This window comes from Salvelinus namaycush, chromosome 2 (assembly GCF_016432855.1).
Source record: "Salvelinus namaycush isolate Seneca chromosome 2, SaNama_1.0, whole genome shotgun sequence".
In the NCBI taxonomy this organism is placed as follows: domain Eukaryota; kingdom Metazoa; phylum Chordata; class Actinopteri; order Salmoniformes; family Salmonidae; genus Salvelinus; species Salvelinus namaycush.
Window position 1 is genome coordinate 42680719 of NC_052308.1, and position 17276 is coordinate 42697994.

At 43.1% G+C, this 17276-nt stretch overlaps 1 protein-coding gene across 2 annotated transcripts; it reads right to left on the reverse strand.

The window, feature by feature from the left end:
• Positions 1-985: 985 nt before the first annotated feature.
• On the reverse strand, positions 986-17006 carry LOC120063250 (NCK-interacting protein with SH3 domain-like). 2 transcript variants are annotated; one of them, XM_039013508.1, is made up of 13 exons: positions 16610-17006; positions 11442-11554; positions 8851-9028; positions 8647-8722; positions 7890-8458; positions 6282-6452; positions 5889-5975; positions 5565-5703; positions 5135-5215; positions 4713-4841; positions 3902-3991; positions 3555-3727; positions 986-3368 (listed from the first exon to the last, which is right to left on the reverse strand). In XM_039013508.1, exons 1-13 carry the CDS (start codon positions 16778-16780, stop codon positions 3153-3155), a joined length of 2193 nt encoding a protein of 730 aa, XP_038869436.1. In that variant the 5' UTR covers positions 16781-17006; the 3' UTR covers positions 986-3152. The 2 variants fall into 2 exon arrangements, with proteins under 2 accessions (XP_038869436.1, XP_038869426.1); XM_039013498.1 differs by having other exon boundaries at positions 7890-8461; positions 16610-17005.
• Between the last annotated feature and the right edge of the window lie 270 nt (positions 17007-17276).

Below are 17276 nucleotides of genomic sequence, written 5' to 3' on the forward strand. Positions count from 1 at the left end.
AGGAGGATCCTCCCTCCTACACACTGCTGCCACATGCCTATAAGCTTGACACCTTTAACAAGGTAATGTATTCGTCACAAAAGCTCGTACAGGATAATATCCTACCATCACTTTGTCGGCCAAAGACTCAACATCAAAACAGCAGACAACGACTCTTCTGTTTCACCACTCATGCCACCCTGTCTGCGTCGCACCAAATGGTGAGCATCACAAACACTAGGAATCTTCCCCTTCAGTTGGTCAGCTTTCACATTTACCGTTACCCCCAGTAATCACTCCACTCAATGGCACCCTTTTCTTGAGAGCAAGACAATTCACATCTCTTGCCCTCATTTGTTTAAAGTGGAGAGCCTGCTACATCTGACCAGCAGAGAACTTCACCACACTTATCACCTCCGATACTTCGCCCTCATTCACTTCCATTTCTCCTCCTGTCTTCAACTCACTCTGCTTACACTTTCTACCATTCTTCTTTAACAAACCATCTCCCTTTTCCCCGCCATTTTCAACCGGCTCAAGCTCACCCGCTTCCTCCCATTCTCTATCTTAGACCTCCTCTGCCTCTCTTTTTCCCTCCATTCCTCCTCCGTATTCCAAGTATAACGCTCCTTATGATAATACTGCACTTCTCCTGACGTACATCTTGTTCTTGCTTTGTCAAGGGACGCCAGTTAACCGGCTGTCACAATCTCCGTACAATCAGCACGAACCCCTCGGGATGTAGCGTTTCAACAGTGCATCCCATTTATAAAGCCTTAGTGTCCGACCATAAATGCTTTATATTTTTATAGGCCTACACTACAGTAAGAATTAAGCATTTCCTCTCACAAAATGTTGGACCCTACTTTTTCAAAATACTATTTCAAATAAATGGCAAACATTTGGTATTGCTAAATATGCATCAAAATCATCTTGTTTTATTAAAATGTTGATATTTACCCGAAATGTGTACAGTACACTAACAAAAAACAACTGGAACACTCACTGTTCATTGAGATGTTTATTAGTTGATTGTAAACATTAAGAAAATACACTTTGTTGCATCACCCCTCTCTGAACAACCATTTCAGATATATTTAATTGGGAAAATATAGTTCAGTTGGTTTTATTGCTATAACACAGTCGTACCTTAAGGGACAATGGAGGCTCAAACCTACAGGGACGATGATAAAACCATACATAGTTACGAAAATATACACAAACCGTACATAGACACACACATGCATAGCTTTTATGCATGAACACTGGATAATAAAAACACATACGTCAGAGAAAATACACTCTGGTATATATGTTTATATGTGTAAACACTTCCTTTTAAGTGTGTGTTAGGTATACGTGCATCATGACGGCCACGACTATTTTGCCACATAAACACTTCCCCCTATTAGCTCTAACAGAGCCAAGTAAAAAATAAACTATGACACAAAGAGAGAAAGAGCTCTGACGGAGAGAGAGACAGTGACTCAGAGAAGTCAGTAAGAGTGAGAGTTGCAAAATAAAAATTGTGTGTCGTGCAAAACTGGTGGAAACTAAGAAGATAAGCTTTGTGTCTTGTAGGCTGATTCTCAGGGGTACTATAGTAAAGGGTTAAATTACAGTAGGGGGCATAGTAGAGTGCCATCCTAAGGATGGGAGACACCATACTGTGGTAACTGATAGATTTCAGACCAAAATGATCAGGGCAAAGCAATCAATCAATCTAGGTGACAAGTCCCGTAGTTAACCCCAGACTACATTTAAAAATTAAAAAAATACTGACCAATCGAATCTTATCAATCCCTTATTATTTCCTATGAATAAATAACTACATTCCCTTTCAGAGAGCCATAGCGATATAGGAAGTTAGTCAAGGCTTAGTATGTAGAAGCAGCGTGTTACAGCTTGTTACTACAGTACCGTTACGTTCCATCTACAGCACAAGCAGCAGAGCAGAGTAAGAGTGGTCTGGTTGAGAAGAATTTAGAGCATGTCATACTTTAGCCATGCCTAGAGTGGAGGTTACTGTAGATAAAGTGTAGGGAAGAAAGCAAGGTAACAAGAAATGGCGAAAGCAAGGTCACAAGTAACGGCGAAAGCAAGGTCACAAGTAACGGTGAAAGCAAGGTAACAAGTAACGGCGAAAGCAAGGTCACAAGTAACGGCGAAAGCAAGGTCACAAGTAACGGCGAAAGCAAGGTCACAAGTAATGGCGAAAGCAAGGTCACAAGTAATGGCGAAAGCAAGGTCACAAGTAATGGCGAAAGCAAGGTCACAAGTAATGGCGAAAGCAAGGTCACAAGTAATGGCGAAAGCAAGGTCACAAGTAATGGCGAAAGCAAGGTAACAAGTAATGGCGAAAGCAAGGTCACAAGTAATGGCGAAAGCAGGGTCACAAGTAATGGCGAAAGCAAGGTAACAAGTTGTGCTCAGTCAGAGAATCACAGCCATAGATATTAAGGTAAATGAGGCTCATGTAGCAGCATTGCCATTGCAATAAATAGTGAGTATTAAACTAACCTCAAAGCCTAGAATGTATTATGTATTATTGTCAGAGGTCTGGTTTCCAGGACACAGATTAAGCCTAGTTAATATAGATTCTCCATTGAGCACGCTTTTCAGTCCAGAACTTGGCTTCATCAGTGTCTAGGAAACTGGACCAGAATGTTTTGTTATCAGTATAATCACCTAATTTGTCTTTTCTTTGAACTGTCTCAGTAACATACTGTGAGGCCATGCCAGGTGGTGAGGAATAAGTGTGATCAAGACACATGAATAGACTGAAAGTAAGAAGACGGTATACAGCACACCAGTCCCAGGGTTACAAGACCCTCCGTTCACACCGCAGTTTGGTCCCCCAGTACAAGGGAGCACATTTAAAGCACAATGCAGTATGCTGTTGGGTAACTTGAATCCTCCGTCATAAGAGCTACATAGCATTATCATAATCATGACACAACGGATGCAATCAACCGCCATGACAGCTGGTGCTCATGCCATCTTTTATGTCATAATTGTAAAAAGTGTGACGGAGGGTTGTAACACTCAGAAACTAAGTAGCTGACTACAGTCCTTCCGTCAACCCTAGGAAGCGCCACAGTACCATCCCTCGGTATAAAGGAGACAGACTACCGGCTCATGAGTGCACACCACCGCTGTCATATTCAGTCGTCCTAGGTGTCTCTGATCTGAGGGAATTCCTTGTAGATCTCCTGCACTATTAGCTTATCCATCTGTTTGGCCGTGGACCCGCCCTTGTCCGCTCCCGAGTCGTCCTCTCTTAGAATCCTTTGCAGCGCGCCCTGCAGGTCGGAGAGGCGGTGCCGGTGCTCCAGGTAGTCTGTGGAGCGCATGACGGAGTGCATGAGCGCGAGGTACTCCATTCTCAACTGGGAGGAGGAGGAAAAAAAGAAAGAAAGATCGGAAGGTGAAAGAGAGAGAGGGCGAGAGGCCATTAACACAGTCATTATACAGCGGACATTCGCTTTCCTGTTTGGGATGATGTCATGGCGAGGGTTCCTGCTGGCTGGCCAATGGAAAGAGGAGTGGTGTGTGTGTGTGTGTATCAGTCTCACCTTTTCCCCAGGTGAGAGGTCAGAGATGCATCGAACAGCGATATCTATCATCACCATCATGTCCGTGCGGTAGAAGATGTTAGCAGAGTCTCGGCTGGCGAAGACATCCTGCAGGAACTTAAGTACTGAGTGTGGGGCAGGGGGAGCATGTTTAAAGACACACACAGGGTCATCTGGAGACGAGAGAAAGACCAAGTAAGAGAGAGATAAAGGGAAAAAGGAAGCATAGAATGTAAAAACAGAAAACAAATGGCAATGGAATGAGAGTGGGTTGAAAAAAAAAAGATTGAATTGAAATGTATTGAATTGCATTGAATAAAATCCATGTTAACAAGTGTGTGCCTCACCTCCTCGGTTTAGTAGCAGCACTATTTTCTCAGAAAAGAGCTTCACGTTTTTCTTGATCAAAGTCTGCATTATCACGTTGCTGCTGGGCACTGAGAGAGAGACAGAACATACAGTATCCACCTTCAAATAATACACTTTACACTACCACAAATACCACACTTCGAAGGTCAAACACACACAGTTAAAGTAATTCAAAATCTTTCAAAAGAGGACTTGGGTCTCTATTATCCCAAAGCATAAAGCAGTTGATAGGGAACATTCCCGATTCACTATTCTGATGGCACATTAAAGGGGCCCTTCACCTCACATTGATTAAATACATTATTAAATTGGTATGGTGCTGCAGATCACGATGAATATGAGGTTGAAAAGTAGTCAAGTAGCCCTTTAAAGTGCCAATCCGCAGTTGAAACACTGACAAAGCGTACCCGTCAATGTTTCGGGAACAAAGCTGAGGGATGGGGCTGGAGAATTGTAACCACTCTCACATTTATAGACAGATCTATGGATGCAAGGAATGACCATCCATGATATAACGATTATAGTTTTAACCTTATTTTGAGACTACACAGTGTATGCTTACTACTACTTTTGTTTACAAACATTGGAGTAAAACAAGCTTATATTTTGGGTTCTGACGGGGTACGATAGTTGAACTAAGCTCGTCATGAGGCGTTTATAAGTTATGTTCTTCAGGAATCAATGGGTACATATTAATCATTTAGAAGTGAAGTCCAAAATGGATGTAGCAACTGCAGATGGCTAAAAACTAAAAGGTGTTTGCTCTGTCTAAAGCCTCTGTCGACTCACCTGTGAGGTGCAGGTTGAAGGCCAGGATGAGGTTGACGCAGAGGTCAGGGAGCTGTTCCGTGGGGTCAGATGGAAGACCCTCCTCTACCACATCTAGCAGGAACTGAACAAAGCTAGCGTTTAAGTGCTCTGTGCAGGGAGGGATGGAGAGAGAGAGACACAGAGAGAGAGAGGAGAAAATGTCAATTATATCAATCAATCAATCAATATATACATTTTGGACTTTTGTTTCTATAGCTGACACATTTGGCTTTTAAAGCAATATCGTGGTGATATTTAAGGGGGTTAGGGGATATTGCACGTACCATAGTGGTGATATTTAAGGGGGTTAGGGGATATTGCACGTACCATAGTGGTGATATTTAAGGGGGTTAGGGGATATTGCACGTACCATAGTAAGGATTAGGGGATATTGCACGTACCATAGTGGTGATATGGCACCTGCTCCCCCATAGAGAAGATCATAGTCAGGACCAAGGATGTGTAGCACATCTTCTGATGCTCTGGGGGGGGGGGGGGGGGGGGTGGTACAGGCACACACACATTAATGAAAGAGATACAGGCACACACACATTAATGAAAGAGATACAGGCACACACACATTAATGAAAGAAATATAGTGGGGCACAGATATGCTGAATAATAGAGACTGAATCAGAAAGACATAAGGAAGGACACCGAGGTCCCAAAGAGGGAGAGAAGAGAAAGAGATGGATGCCAGAGGAATAGATGGATACAGCGAGAGAGAGAGAGAGACAGGCAGATGGAGAGTGAGACGGAGAGAGAGAAAGGCAGAGGAAGTAAGAAAGAAAGAAAGAGAGTGAGAGAGAGAGAGAGGGGAGGCCTCCTCACCCTGTGTGTCAGTCTGCAGGTCTCTGGCCAGCTCCATGGGCAGGATGGAGTTGAGGAGGGTGGAGATGAGGGCAGAGTCCAGGCTACACATCGCCCCAAACACCTTAAGCAACAGCAGGCGTAGAGACACTCGGTGCTCCTGCACAGTGGCACACAGGAAGTAACACACAGTTACACATCGCTTACAACGTGCCAGTGAGACGTCACTCAATCTATGATAATGAAGTACATTCCTAGCACCAACAACACATTTAACAATAGTGCGGTCCTCTTGGGTGGGCAACAGGAGAACAGTAGCGACGGTGTGGGAGTAGAATTGCTTACCATCTGATAGTAGGACACTAGTGACAGCACTGGCTCAGAGTGGTTGACCCTGCACATCCTCTTACACACCACTGGATCTGCATCCGTCTGGACGGAGACACACACACACACACACACACACACACACACACACACACACACACACACACACACACACACACACACACACACACACACACACACACACACACACTTCCTTAGATTCAACAAAGGTCTCAGTGGTCCTCTCACATCAAACCCCAACAGGTAATCAAAGAAAGAGTTTGGCTCCGTCCCAAGCAGAACCCTATTCTCCATGTAGTGCGCTAAACAGGAAATAGGGTGCCATTTTGGACACAGCCGCTATCCAGGTGCCAGCCCTGAGTCAACTGTCCCCGAGTTCACGTGTCTCACCAGTATCTTCAGCAGCTCCTCCAGGTAACATGCGATGAGGGAGTGGTCTTCGTAAAGGGCCCAGCTGCGCTGCTGAGAGTCGTCGACGTGATGGGCGAGGTCGCCTAATATGACCTCCAGGCGCTGTTCATCGTGACACACTTGTCCCTGTGGCAACGCAGATCTCTGATCCTACAGGGAGAGGTCGGGGGGGGGGGAGGTATGTTACGTGCACGTGGAATCTGTTTGACCTGCCAAAGAGCCACTTCGAATGGAAACATTGTCACAATTATAGTCGGTATAAAGAGCATTGTAGTTTGCAGGCTTTCCGGGTTTCTTTGTGTACAGTTTCTCGTCAGGCGCGGATGTATAACGTGCGCATTTGACAACGTCACTTCCTAGAGCAGGGGTCGTCAACTAGATTTTAGCCGCGGGCCGACGTTTTCTTGAGTGGATGGTCAGGGGGCCGGTATATAATTTACAATTCATTTGAAGACCGCAAATTGACGGCAAGAAGCCCAAACATAAATAATATTTGACCAAAACGTAATAATTTGATACAACAGTAGCTAAGATAGGGAGAAGTCTGTCCACAATAAAGCGCTACTCTGCCTTCTTAACAACACTATCAACAAGGCAGGTCCTACAGGCCCTAGTTTTGTCGCACCGGGACTACTGTTCAGTAGTATGGTCAGCTGCCACAAAGAGGGACCTCTGAAAATTACAATTGACTCAGAACAGGGTAGCATGGCTGACCTTTAAACGTACAAAGAGATCTAACATTAATAATATGCATGTAAATCTCTCATGGCTCAAAGTGGAAGAGAGATTGACTTCATCACTCCTTGTTTTTGTAAGAAGTGTTGACATGCTGAATGCACCGAGGTGTCGGTCTAAACTACTAGCACACAGCTCGGACACCCATGCATACCCCACAAAACATGCCACCAGAGGTTTCTTCACAATCCCCAAGTCAAGAACAGAATCTTGGGGGTGCACAGTACTACATAGAGCAGTTGAATCAGATTTCAAAAACAGATAAAAATACACCTTATAGAACAGCGAGGACTGTGAAGAGACACACATACACATGATACGACACACGCTCTACAGTACACACACGTACACATGGATTTTGTCATGTAGATATGTGATAGTAGAGTAGTGGCCTGAGGGAACACACTTCATGTGTTGTGAAAAGTGTTATGAAATGTAATATATTTTTTCTTGTATATAACTGCCTTAATGTTGCTGGACCACAGGAAGAGGGAGCCTTAAATGGGGAGCCTTAATACAAATACAAATTCCAAATCTTGCTTACATTTGTATAGGATCACATATAATCTCTATTATGTGGGAATACTTTGGAACAAATTTCCAAAATTATAATCACTTTGAGCTGATTTGCTGGTGTTTTTACAGTCTTTTATGTCCAACAATAAAAATGGGAGAAAAAAATAAATAATTACTCTGAAAACTTAAAATCATTGCAGCCAAAATTCGTTCAGCGGGCTGCCAGTTGGAGAACCCTGTTCTGGAAGGTGTGGTTATAACACAGTCCTAACATGAAATTCCATATATTGGAGCAAGTTAGTTGACATCCTACGACTATACGGTTACGTGACTGACCTTGCTCTCTACCAATGAGAGGAGGACCTTCTCTAAGGCAGAGGAGGCTTGAGGAAGGGTGGTCTGCAGGTGACCCACGACCACACCCACCGCCACCCGAGACAGCTCGTAACTCAGGCCCGTGTTGCTCCGAACCAGCTCGATAAGCTCCGCCCCTGTTGTCCCGGGAACAGGCTCTGAGTTAGAGGGGCTGCCGGGGGTGCTTTCAGCGACAGAGGGCGGGGCAAGAGGCCAGTCGGTTTCTGTTTGGTCCTCGGTGCTGGGCTGTGGTGGTGGAGTGGGCTGTGGTGGTGGAGTGGGCTGTGGTGGTGGAGGTTGGGGGGCATGGCCCTTCTTTGAGGGAACTGGCTGGGGAGAGGGAGTAGAGGGGGACAGGTCGTCTGGAGGATGGGGTGGGGGCTTCACACGACTTGGCACTGGGGGCGGGGTGCTGGCAACGCTTGTCAGGCTGACATCAGAGGACACCACCGAGTGGGAGGAGACAGAGTCCAGGGAGGCGGAGCTGACCGAGGGGGACAGGCCAGTCCCGGCAGGAGGGGTAGGGCCAGGAGGTGGAGGAATGGAAAACTCTGCTGAGAACGAGAGAACAAGGAAAACTAAGGAAGTGCGGGAGAGGATAGAGTCAGTGTAGAAGTAATGTTGCAGTAGATTGCATGAGTAGTGTGTATATGTGTGTGTGTGTGTGTGTGTGTGTGTGCGCGCGTCTGGATAGAAGATGAGTAGCTCTGCGTCTCCATGGTGATAGTGAGACAGTCACCTGGGCGTCGGCTGGCTCTTTGTTTCTCAGGAGGGGGAGGGGTTATGGGTGCTGCACGGCGGGGCTGAGGAGGCACCTGCAAGAGAGAAGAGTAAATCAGTAAATATCAGGATATTTATGTGCATGCACTTGTCTCAGGTTCCTCAAAAAAATTGACTATGAAGTATTCTTGTTCAGGTGTGTACGAATACTAGTCTGCAATACCTGGTAAAGCCCTTGAAGATTGTCGGTACTCTCTGACAGGGTGCGGCTGACACCATTGGGTGGTTGAGGGGTGTGGCTGAGGGACAGTTCGCTGGTAGATGAGGGCAGGCCCTGCTTGTGACTGGATGAAGTTGGACTTCGCCTTGACAGGGTCTCCTTCCTGTGATGGATCAACTTCCTGTTCCAGACAGACACACAGAGAGAGAGAGAGACAGTGGCTATGTCTGAAACAGCATTTAATACTACTAAAATAGTGGACCAGGCTAAATAATGAATAGGGGGCTATTTCAGATGGAGCTTATGAAGATAACTGATCACAATGCAGAAGATGCACCAATCAGGAACCTGCAGCATGACGATTCTACATAGTGACCATTCAAATATCAGACAACATGAAACTAGTTTGCATGCGTGGTTGTGTATGGTATAACAATAGGAGCAGGGCCGTGCACAGACCTTTTCAGGGGACAGGTGCTCTAAATGCCTCAGTAGCCAAAACATTTTTATTTGTATTTTTTTATTTTACATAGGCCAATTTATTTCTGCAACACACTCACTCATCATCACCAATTGTAATCAAGCTAGTTACAGTGCCTCCTAAAGACATTATTGACATTGTGAAAAAAAGGGTGGGCTCACTTACAGAAAAAACACATGTATTTGACGTGTACACATGTGTAGTGTTCCAAAAATGCATGTTTTCATGTGATCTTGTGTGAAGTTAATGTGATAACGTGAAAAAATGTCAAGCAACATGAAACTACACGTGAAAGCGGGCCTGATTTCATGTGAAATCATGTGATTTTCAAACGTAAAATCATGTGGTTTTTCTGTAAAGTCCATCAGCTGATCATGACGTTGATGACTGATGTAAAACTGCTAGTTAGCTAGCCTGATTTCTTTTACTGATTGTGATTTACCTCTGCGTCATTCCACAAGAAATAGGATTTCGACACCCACCATCTCAGATTATTCTGATATAATTTCTGTAGTTAGAAACAGATAAGATTAGAATTCCTGCAACATTATTTTGATCTCTGAGAAATTAAGCTAACTGATTTCACACAAATTGGCCCTTTTCATTTATAGAATTGATATAATATTTAACAAATATAGTAACTAACATCCGATTTGTACAAAAATTCTTCCAAACAATGAGTGAGACATGAGGGAGACCAAAAAAAATGGCAAAAGCTACCCACGGACCCACCACACCCCACACTAACGGCAAGTATACAGTATAAGTTCTCTATGTTTGACAAGTAGTATAAAGCTGTGGCTTGGTGTATTGTTTATTCATACTACACTGAACAAAAATATCAATTAAACATGTAAAGTGTTGGTCCCGTGTTTCATGAGCTGAAATAAAATATCCCAGAAATGTTCCACAAAAAAGTGTATTTTTCTAAAATTTTACATCTCTGTTAGTGAGCATTTCTTCTTTGCCAAAATAATCCATCAACCAGACAGGTGTGGAATATCAAGAAGCTGATTAAATAGCATGATCATTACACAAGTGCACCGTGTGCTGGGGACAATAAAATGCCTCTCTAAAATGTGCAGTTTTGTCAGACAACGCCAAAGATGTCTCAAGTTTTGAGGGAGCGTGAAATTGGCATGCTGACTGCAGGAATGTCCACCAGAGCTGTGCCAGAGAATTTAATGTTAATTTCTCTACCACTTGCCGTCTAAAATGTTGTTTTAGAGAATTTGGCAGTACGTCCAACCGGCCGTCGTGTGGGCGAGAGGTTTGGACAAACTGAATTGCATTCATGGAGGACTGGCTTGACTTGCGAGGATGACCACACAATTGATTTTCTACATGAGCAAAAGCTATTAGTTTTCTACCCAATGTTGCAAAAAAAAATGTGATTCACTCGATACATACAAGAGACCAGTAAAATTGATAAAAGGGTGTGGCAGTAGCAGGAACAGCAGCATCAGTGGGCAAAACGGTGTACTTTCACTAATTTATGAGGGGAAATGCAAGCGACTTCAATGGCTAATTTCTCTGAACAGGGGGGGGACATCATTAAATTCACTGAGATTACATAGTATGAATAAACAAAACTCCAGCAATACACTACTTGTCAAACATAGAGAACTGATACTGTATACTGGCCGTTGGGGTAGTCTTGGTGTTGGGGGTCCGTGGATGACTTCATTGTTATGAAGAGGTTTGTTCCAAATCGGATGTTGGGTACTATATTTATTGAATATTATATGAATCCTATCAATTGAAATGTCCAATTTGGGTTCAATCAATTTTCTTAGTTCAAATTGTCTTTCAACAAATGTAACAGGAATGCTTATCGTATCTGTTTCTAATTACAGAAACCATTTCAGAACAATCTGACAGTGGCTTCCGAAGAAAAATGACCAAAACATTTCTGAAAAAATAAAACATTTGGGGGGGGAATTTTATTACCACCGAAAAGGGCACTTTGGAGACTGGAAGGGCAAAGGGGCATGTGCTCTGCACAGGTAGAGCCCTATCTGTGCACGTGCCTGAATGGGAAAATGTGTGTGCGTGAGTGTGCGTGTGTGTATGCATGTGTGTGTGTTTGTGTGCATGCTAATGTTGCACTCACTGTAGCACGTCTCGCTGCTCCAGGTTGTATTTGCCCCCGTTCTTCATGGCCACGTTATGGATCCCTTCGATGGCCCTGTCGATAGACTGTAAGACTTCATCCTGCTCCGGAGCCTGAAGAACAGAGGAAAGGAGGGCAGAGAGAGAGAGAGAGAGAGAGAGAGAGAGAGAGAGAGAGAGAGAGATAGTGAAATATTCATAATCAGCATTCATTATTATGAAACTGGAAACAAAAACAAACAAAACATTTGGCTGGAAGGCAAAATGGGACTCCGGGCGGAAAATCTAGGACAGCACAGTTATCTAACCAAAATCAAACCCTCTTGAACAGGAACATACCTACTACACGACCCAGGCAGGGACACACTCGGACAGACACAGCAAATCCCGCTGCACAGTCAGAGAATGCACACTGAATATCGATCTGTTCCAGCATGGTTTCATTTGACTGATTAGTCAGATGAAATTTCAGCAAAACACACTCAGAAACAAGCAGTTCACACTGACTCAATAAAAGTGCATTGGAGCATCCATCTGTTTGGCTATGACATCATATGGGATGCTAGCCCTTGATCATGACTCTCAGTTCCATTACATTACACATAAGAGTCATTGGAGGAAGGTGTCTTCTGTATTTAATTTTTTTAAGAGCCCCGACACTAGGTTTGAACATTAACACACGTCGCTTGCTGTACGGTTTCGGAAGCATAAGGACCTTCTCTTTCATATCGGCGAGAAATAACTTTCATAAAACAAAAGGTTACATTGATACACACCTTTATAGAGTTACGGTTAGTGTTCCCACACGGCCATATATCCATGTTATGGCGCGTGTTTGCGGAAGACAGACGGGAGACAGAGGGACCACATGTGCTAATTAGCTATCTAGTATGCTCCCGACACCTGTGTATTATGGAAGAAGGCCAACAGAAATGTGTTGTCACTGAAAAATACTGTTGGCTGCAACTGTGTTCAATCCGGTTAAAACAGTGAGTGTAAGTGTATATTTTGCATTTGTGAAATTATTTTGATGTGATATGAAAGTAAAGGGCTTTATGTTTCTAGAACCGTACTGCAATAGAGAATTGATTCACGTTTAGATGGAGCATTTGGCTAAGGAACAAATAAATCCCCATCAAAATCCGTCAGTTTAAGCTAGAGATATATGCGTCTCAATCTACTGCATTTGCCAATGTCGGCCTTCCGCATCTGCGGTCGAAGTTGGCCGAGCTACAGCGGTGTTTGCCAGACCATGAAACCAGTGGCGATTTTAGCATGTAAATCTTGGTGGGGCAAACAAATGAAAACATTTTGGGGATGCATGCCAGCAAAGCCACTACACAACACAACACTAAACAATAGATGAATTGCACTATAACAGTGACAAACGGTGCACACAAACTGTTAGGATCTACATAAAGCTGTCCCAACACCTTACCACTGCTACACCTGGCTATCAGCAGAGCCTTGTCTTGCAACGAAACAGTTCATTCAGACTAATTTACTTTTTTTTCTTTAAACATAGCTGATATGACTGACTTGCTTAAACAAATGTGGTTTCTACTGACAATTGAGATGTACAAACTATGGCATAAGAGAACGATGAGCGGATAAGAGGCAACACATAACTTTGATTAAGACATTAATGAGCGAGCTAGGAGGGACGTAGTCAATATATCTATTTGTTCAGCACTTTTGAAATGTACAGCAACAGAATTCAGAACATCGGGTGTTCTTACAGTGTTCTCCCTGTACACCAAGTCAGAACCAAAGGATAAATAAAGTGGGCATATAAGCAGACAATGAAAGCTATTTCAATATTCAATGATTACATTTCCCTAAAACAGGTTATAGGCTACATGTGCACCACCAAGTCTGAACAGCAGGCGGAATTAAGTAGTATTACTTTCTTAGCTACAGTATACATATCTCCCTGGCATATGACATAATTTATGCAGCAGCATACAAAACATTTTTGGACTCACCTTGTTGTGCTGTGCTTACTTGAACAGGACGGTGGCGCAGCGGTCCTTCGTGGGCAAATTTTGTCATCTAACTTTGTCATCAGAATCTGGCATTCTCTGGATTTTTGGGTGGGAACTCGGAAAAAAATAAGGTCGAATCAGGATGACGTCAGTGATCTTCAGGTCGTAGCTCTAGAAAGAGGCCCGAGCTCCCGATTTACAATTTTGAGTTGGATGACCATTCAAAACGTACTTTCCCAATCGGAGCTAGTTTTTTCCCCGAGTTCCCAGTTGTCTTGAATTCGCTGTAATCAGATTTCTCAGTTCAGTTGTTTTGAGCGCGGCTGAAATCATGCTGGATTGACAGCATGGCCAATGCTGAATGTTTAGCATTTTAAACTTGGAAAAGAGACCCTTAAACCCAGAATTGGGACTACACATCCACTCCACTGAATAGCAGGCTAGTGATTGCAGTTAGCCTCTGATTCCTTACAAACCACTCACTGTTGAATTTGCGATTTTCAACTTATTGTGTAATGTTTATGTCCAAGGGCCGATGAGCACTGATGCGTTTTATCTATAATTTCTCTTCATATGACAAGGATTAAAAAGGATTTGCCAATAGATTGTTGACTTGACTCATAATGATGACTGCTAGCTAAGATTTTGAAAGTATGATGTTAACATCAGTCCAATCAAAGCTACTGTAGATATAACATGATTTGACATTTTATCTGTGGCCAATTACCTTGAGCCTTCTTGGATGGTCACCTCTAATGTAACTCTATGGCAGCACCCAAGGGGCTTGAATTTTCGAGGTCTACCCTTAGATTTGGCAGTGAGGTAGTGTCCCCATGAGTGACAGAACACTGAGCCAATCACGGTGCATCTAGAGAGCATTACCAACCCCTACGCTCCTTATTTTCCGCTGGCTGCTCCACAACCATGGAAAGCACTGAGCTAGGCTGAAACACCTACCTTACTCAGGAAAGCAAAAAAGAGACCATGTTTGTTTGGAGGGTTTATAAACTCAATGATTCCATTTTTTTTTAGCGAATTTAACTTTAATTAAATTAGTTGACTCTTCACATGGGATGATTTCACTGAACAACAAAAGAAAGGGAATATTGAATGATCCCCAATGATCCATCGCATCTCCCAAAAACATTTTCAACAAAGTTCTGTAAAATGATAGTCTAGAAACTAAAGCTTTGGTTGTCTTCCTCTCAGGCTTTCATGTATTCTCCCTGGACCTCCTCAAAGTCCACCTCTTGAACATCAGACTCTGAGGCCTCATCTTCACTGTCACTTTCCAACCTTGTTGAGGATGGCTCGTTGTCAAGCTCAAAAAGCCTAAAATTTGCCCGGATGCCCACCAATTTTCAACCCTTGTATTAGTCAGCCTGTTGCGTGCTTTGGTGTGTGTGTTCCCAAACAAGGACCAGTTGCGCTCTGAAGCGGCTGATGTTGGTGGGATTTAGAGGATGATAGAGGCAACAGGGGAAAGAGACTCAGATCCACAAAGTCCCTTTCACCAGGTGGCTGATGAGATATGTTGGCACGACTGCCATATTGCATCTCCATACCAAAGCCCTTGCTTGGAAGTGTACTTCGCCAGTTATTCAATGCGTTTCTACTGGCTACAGTAGTAGTTTTTTTTATACCTAAAGGGGTCCTAAAATTCAGTGTTTTAAGGAGAAACGGTAGCCTCCTTAAGAGTACATCTCAGGCTAATGGATGCATGCATGAATCTGTAAGAGTAGCTGTATTCTGTAACAATCTAAGCATAGCTCTAACTCAGGGGTTCACAAACTTTTTCACTAGGGGCCCCCCTTCCAGCATTGGGGAACATCTCACGCCCCACCTGCCGCGCACGTGCCAGGTCTATTTTTATGGGCACAAGCACTGTTCATGCCACAAAATGTTCACACCTCTCTTGTTAGTGGAGAACATTTTGCAGGTTTAAAGCTTATTTGCTGAAATTCTACATATTTTGTCATGGGGTAAAAAGAAAATGTTGCAGTTTTAAAGCTACATTTCTTGCAATTCTATACATTTTACCATGTCTCATGTGATATGAGTGACCAAAAAATTACAACAATATCTATGGGCTAAAAAACCTAAATAAAAAAAACATTAGCTGACATGGGCTAGTTGATCTGGACATTTCTGACAACTTATAAATAGCTCTCTAAGGTATGCAACAACTAACATGAGAAGAGGAACTGATGATGCAAAATCCAAATTCGAAATTGCACCTTGTGCATTCTACTATTACAACTTCCTAACTGACCTATATTTGGCACAGTTAATTCCCTATCTCCATAGAAAGCATAAGACATTTGATTACAGTTGTATTTGTGTTTAGCAATATATCATATGTACTGTACTTGCTCTAATCTCACATCAGTCACGAGATCTGAGATGCGCGTGACACACAAATGATAGACGCTGCGCCACATTTTCATGCAATTTTGGCTTATGTCGCAACGACCCCTGCGGTGCACACCCAGATGGCATTGCGAACTTGCCAAGCCTCTCTGAGCCTCTCTCATTAACCCATTTGAAACATTTTGATTTATTCTAAACATATTTTTGTTAACATGTAAACGTTAGCATAGCGTATTGAATGTGGAAAATACTGTTTAATAATGCAGCAAAAAGTCTAGTATGATAATGTTTACATTCTGCTTTACTCATTTCATATGTATGTACTGTATTCTATTGTACTGTATTTTAGTCAATGCCACTCCGGCATTACTCGTCCTAATATTTATATATTTCTTAATTCCATTCTTTTACTTTTAGATTTGTGTGTATTGTAATGATTTGTTAGATATTACTGCACTGTTCAAGGTAGGAACACAAGCATTTCGCTACACCCGCAATAAAATCTGCTAAATATGTGTATGTGACCAATACAATTTGATTTGATTCATGAGAAACAACTGAGGCACAGGCAATGCAGTAGAGCAAAATGATCTGTCTCATGTCTCCCATTCAGGGAGAACCGTCACTTGAAAGCCACAAAAGTAACTGCAGTGAGGTCTATTGGAATACACGCACCAATTGGACCTCGCCTCCTCGTTCAATTCTCTGTGGTCCACTCTTTTATCATGCTAACAAGCTAGCATGGAGGACCTGCTTGTCAAAATCCACGTCCCACTTTCACTAATCGAGAAAGTGAAAAATCCGTTAAACATACCTGAATCCTTTCGATGTAAGAAGCGGGAACGTAGCCGGTTTCGCCCGAACTGCAGCGCGAGCCGAGCCACCAGTGTTTGTTGCTGCGTTCCAGGATCAGAAAGCCCTCCCCGGCCCCGAAGTGGAGCGAGTTGGGCTCCGCGGATCGGAAAGCATACAGAGACCGATACATATTTATTCTGTTTTAAACCACTTGTAATTCCTAAAAACACCGATATGACTGTTTCAGCAAATACACAATTAGCTAGTTCAGTAAATAACTGATGTACCCAGTCTAAGGTAATTTTAAATAGATATTTACGACTTCGCGAATGATTCTCCTGCTTTCTATTTACATTGTAAAATCCAATTTGCGACTTGACCGTTTCAAGCTTGTCCCGTAAACACAGTAGGGGGCGCGCACGCACCCACTCAGAACAACATACAAGCGGGCACGCCTCTTTGGAAGTCAGGCGAATTCATCAATGGCAGCGCTGTCGGAAGAGGCTTCTCGTCCTATCGTTCTTTGTTGTTGTTGTTGTTTTGCAATATAAATCCAACGTATGCAAACTTGCTTCACATGTGCATCAGATATAGGGCCATAATTATGACTGTCCATCCTATCATGTTCCAGTGAAGGACATGATTGGAAACTATTTCCAGATTAGAAATATATACTTTTTTTATGT

Excerpts from the sequence above, each read along its gene's own strand:
- LOC120063250 (XM_039013498.1), bottom strand. The coding sequence starts at position 16,780 with ATGTATCGGTCTCTGTATGCTTTCCGATCCGCGGAGCCCAACTCGCTC. Across the intron at positions 8,462-8,646 it reads AAGAGCCAGCCGACGCCCAG|CAGAGTTTTCCATTCCTCCA; the intron begins GTGACTGTCTCA and ends TCTCGTTCTCAG. Across the intron at positions 5,704-5,888 it reads TAGTGTCCTACTATCAGATG|GAGCACCGAGTGTCTCTACG; the intron begins GTAAGCAATTCT and ends GCCACTGTGCAG.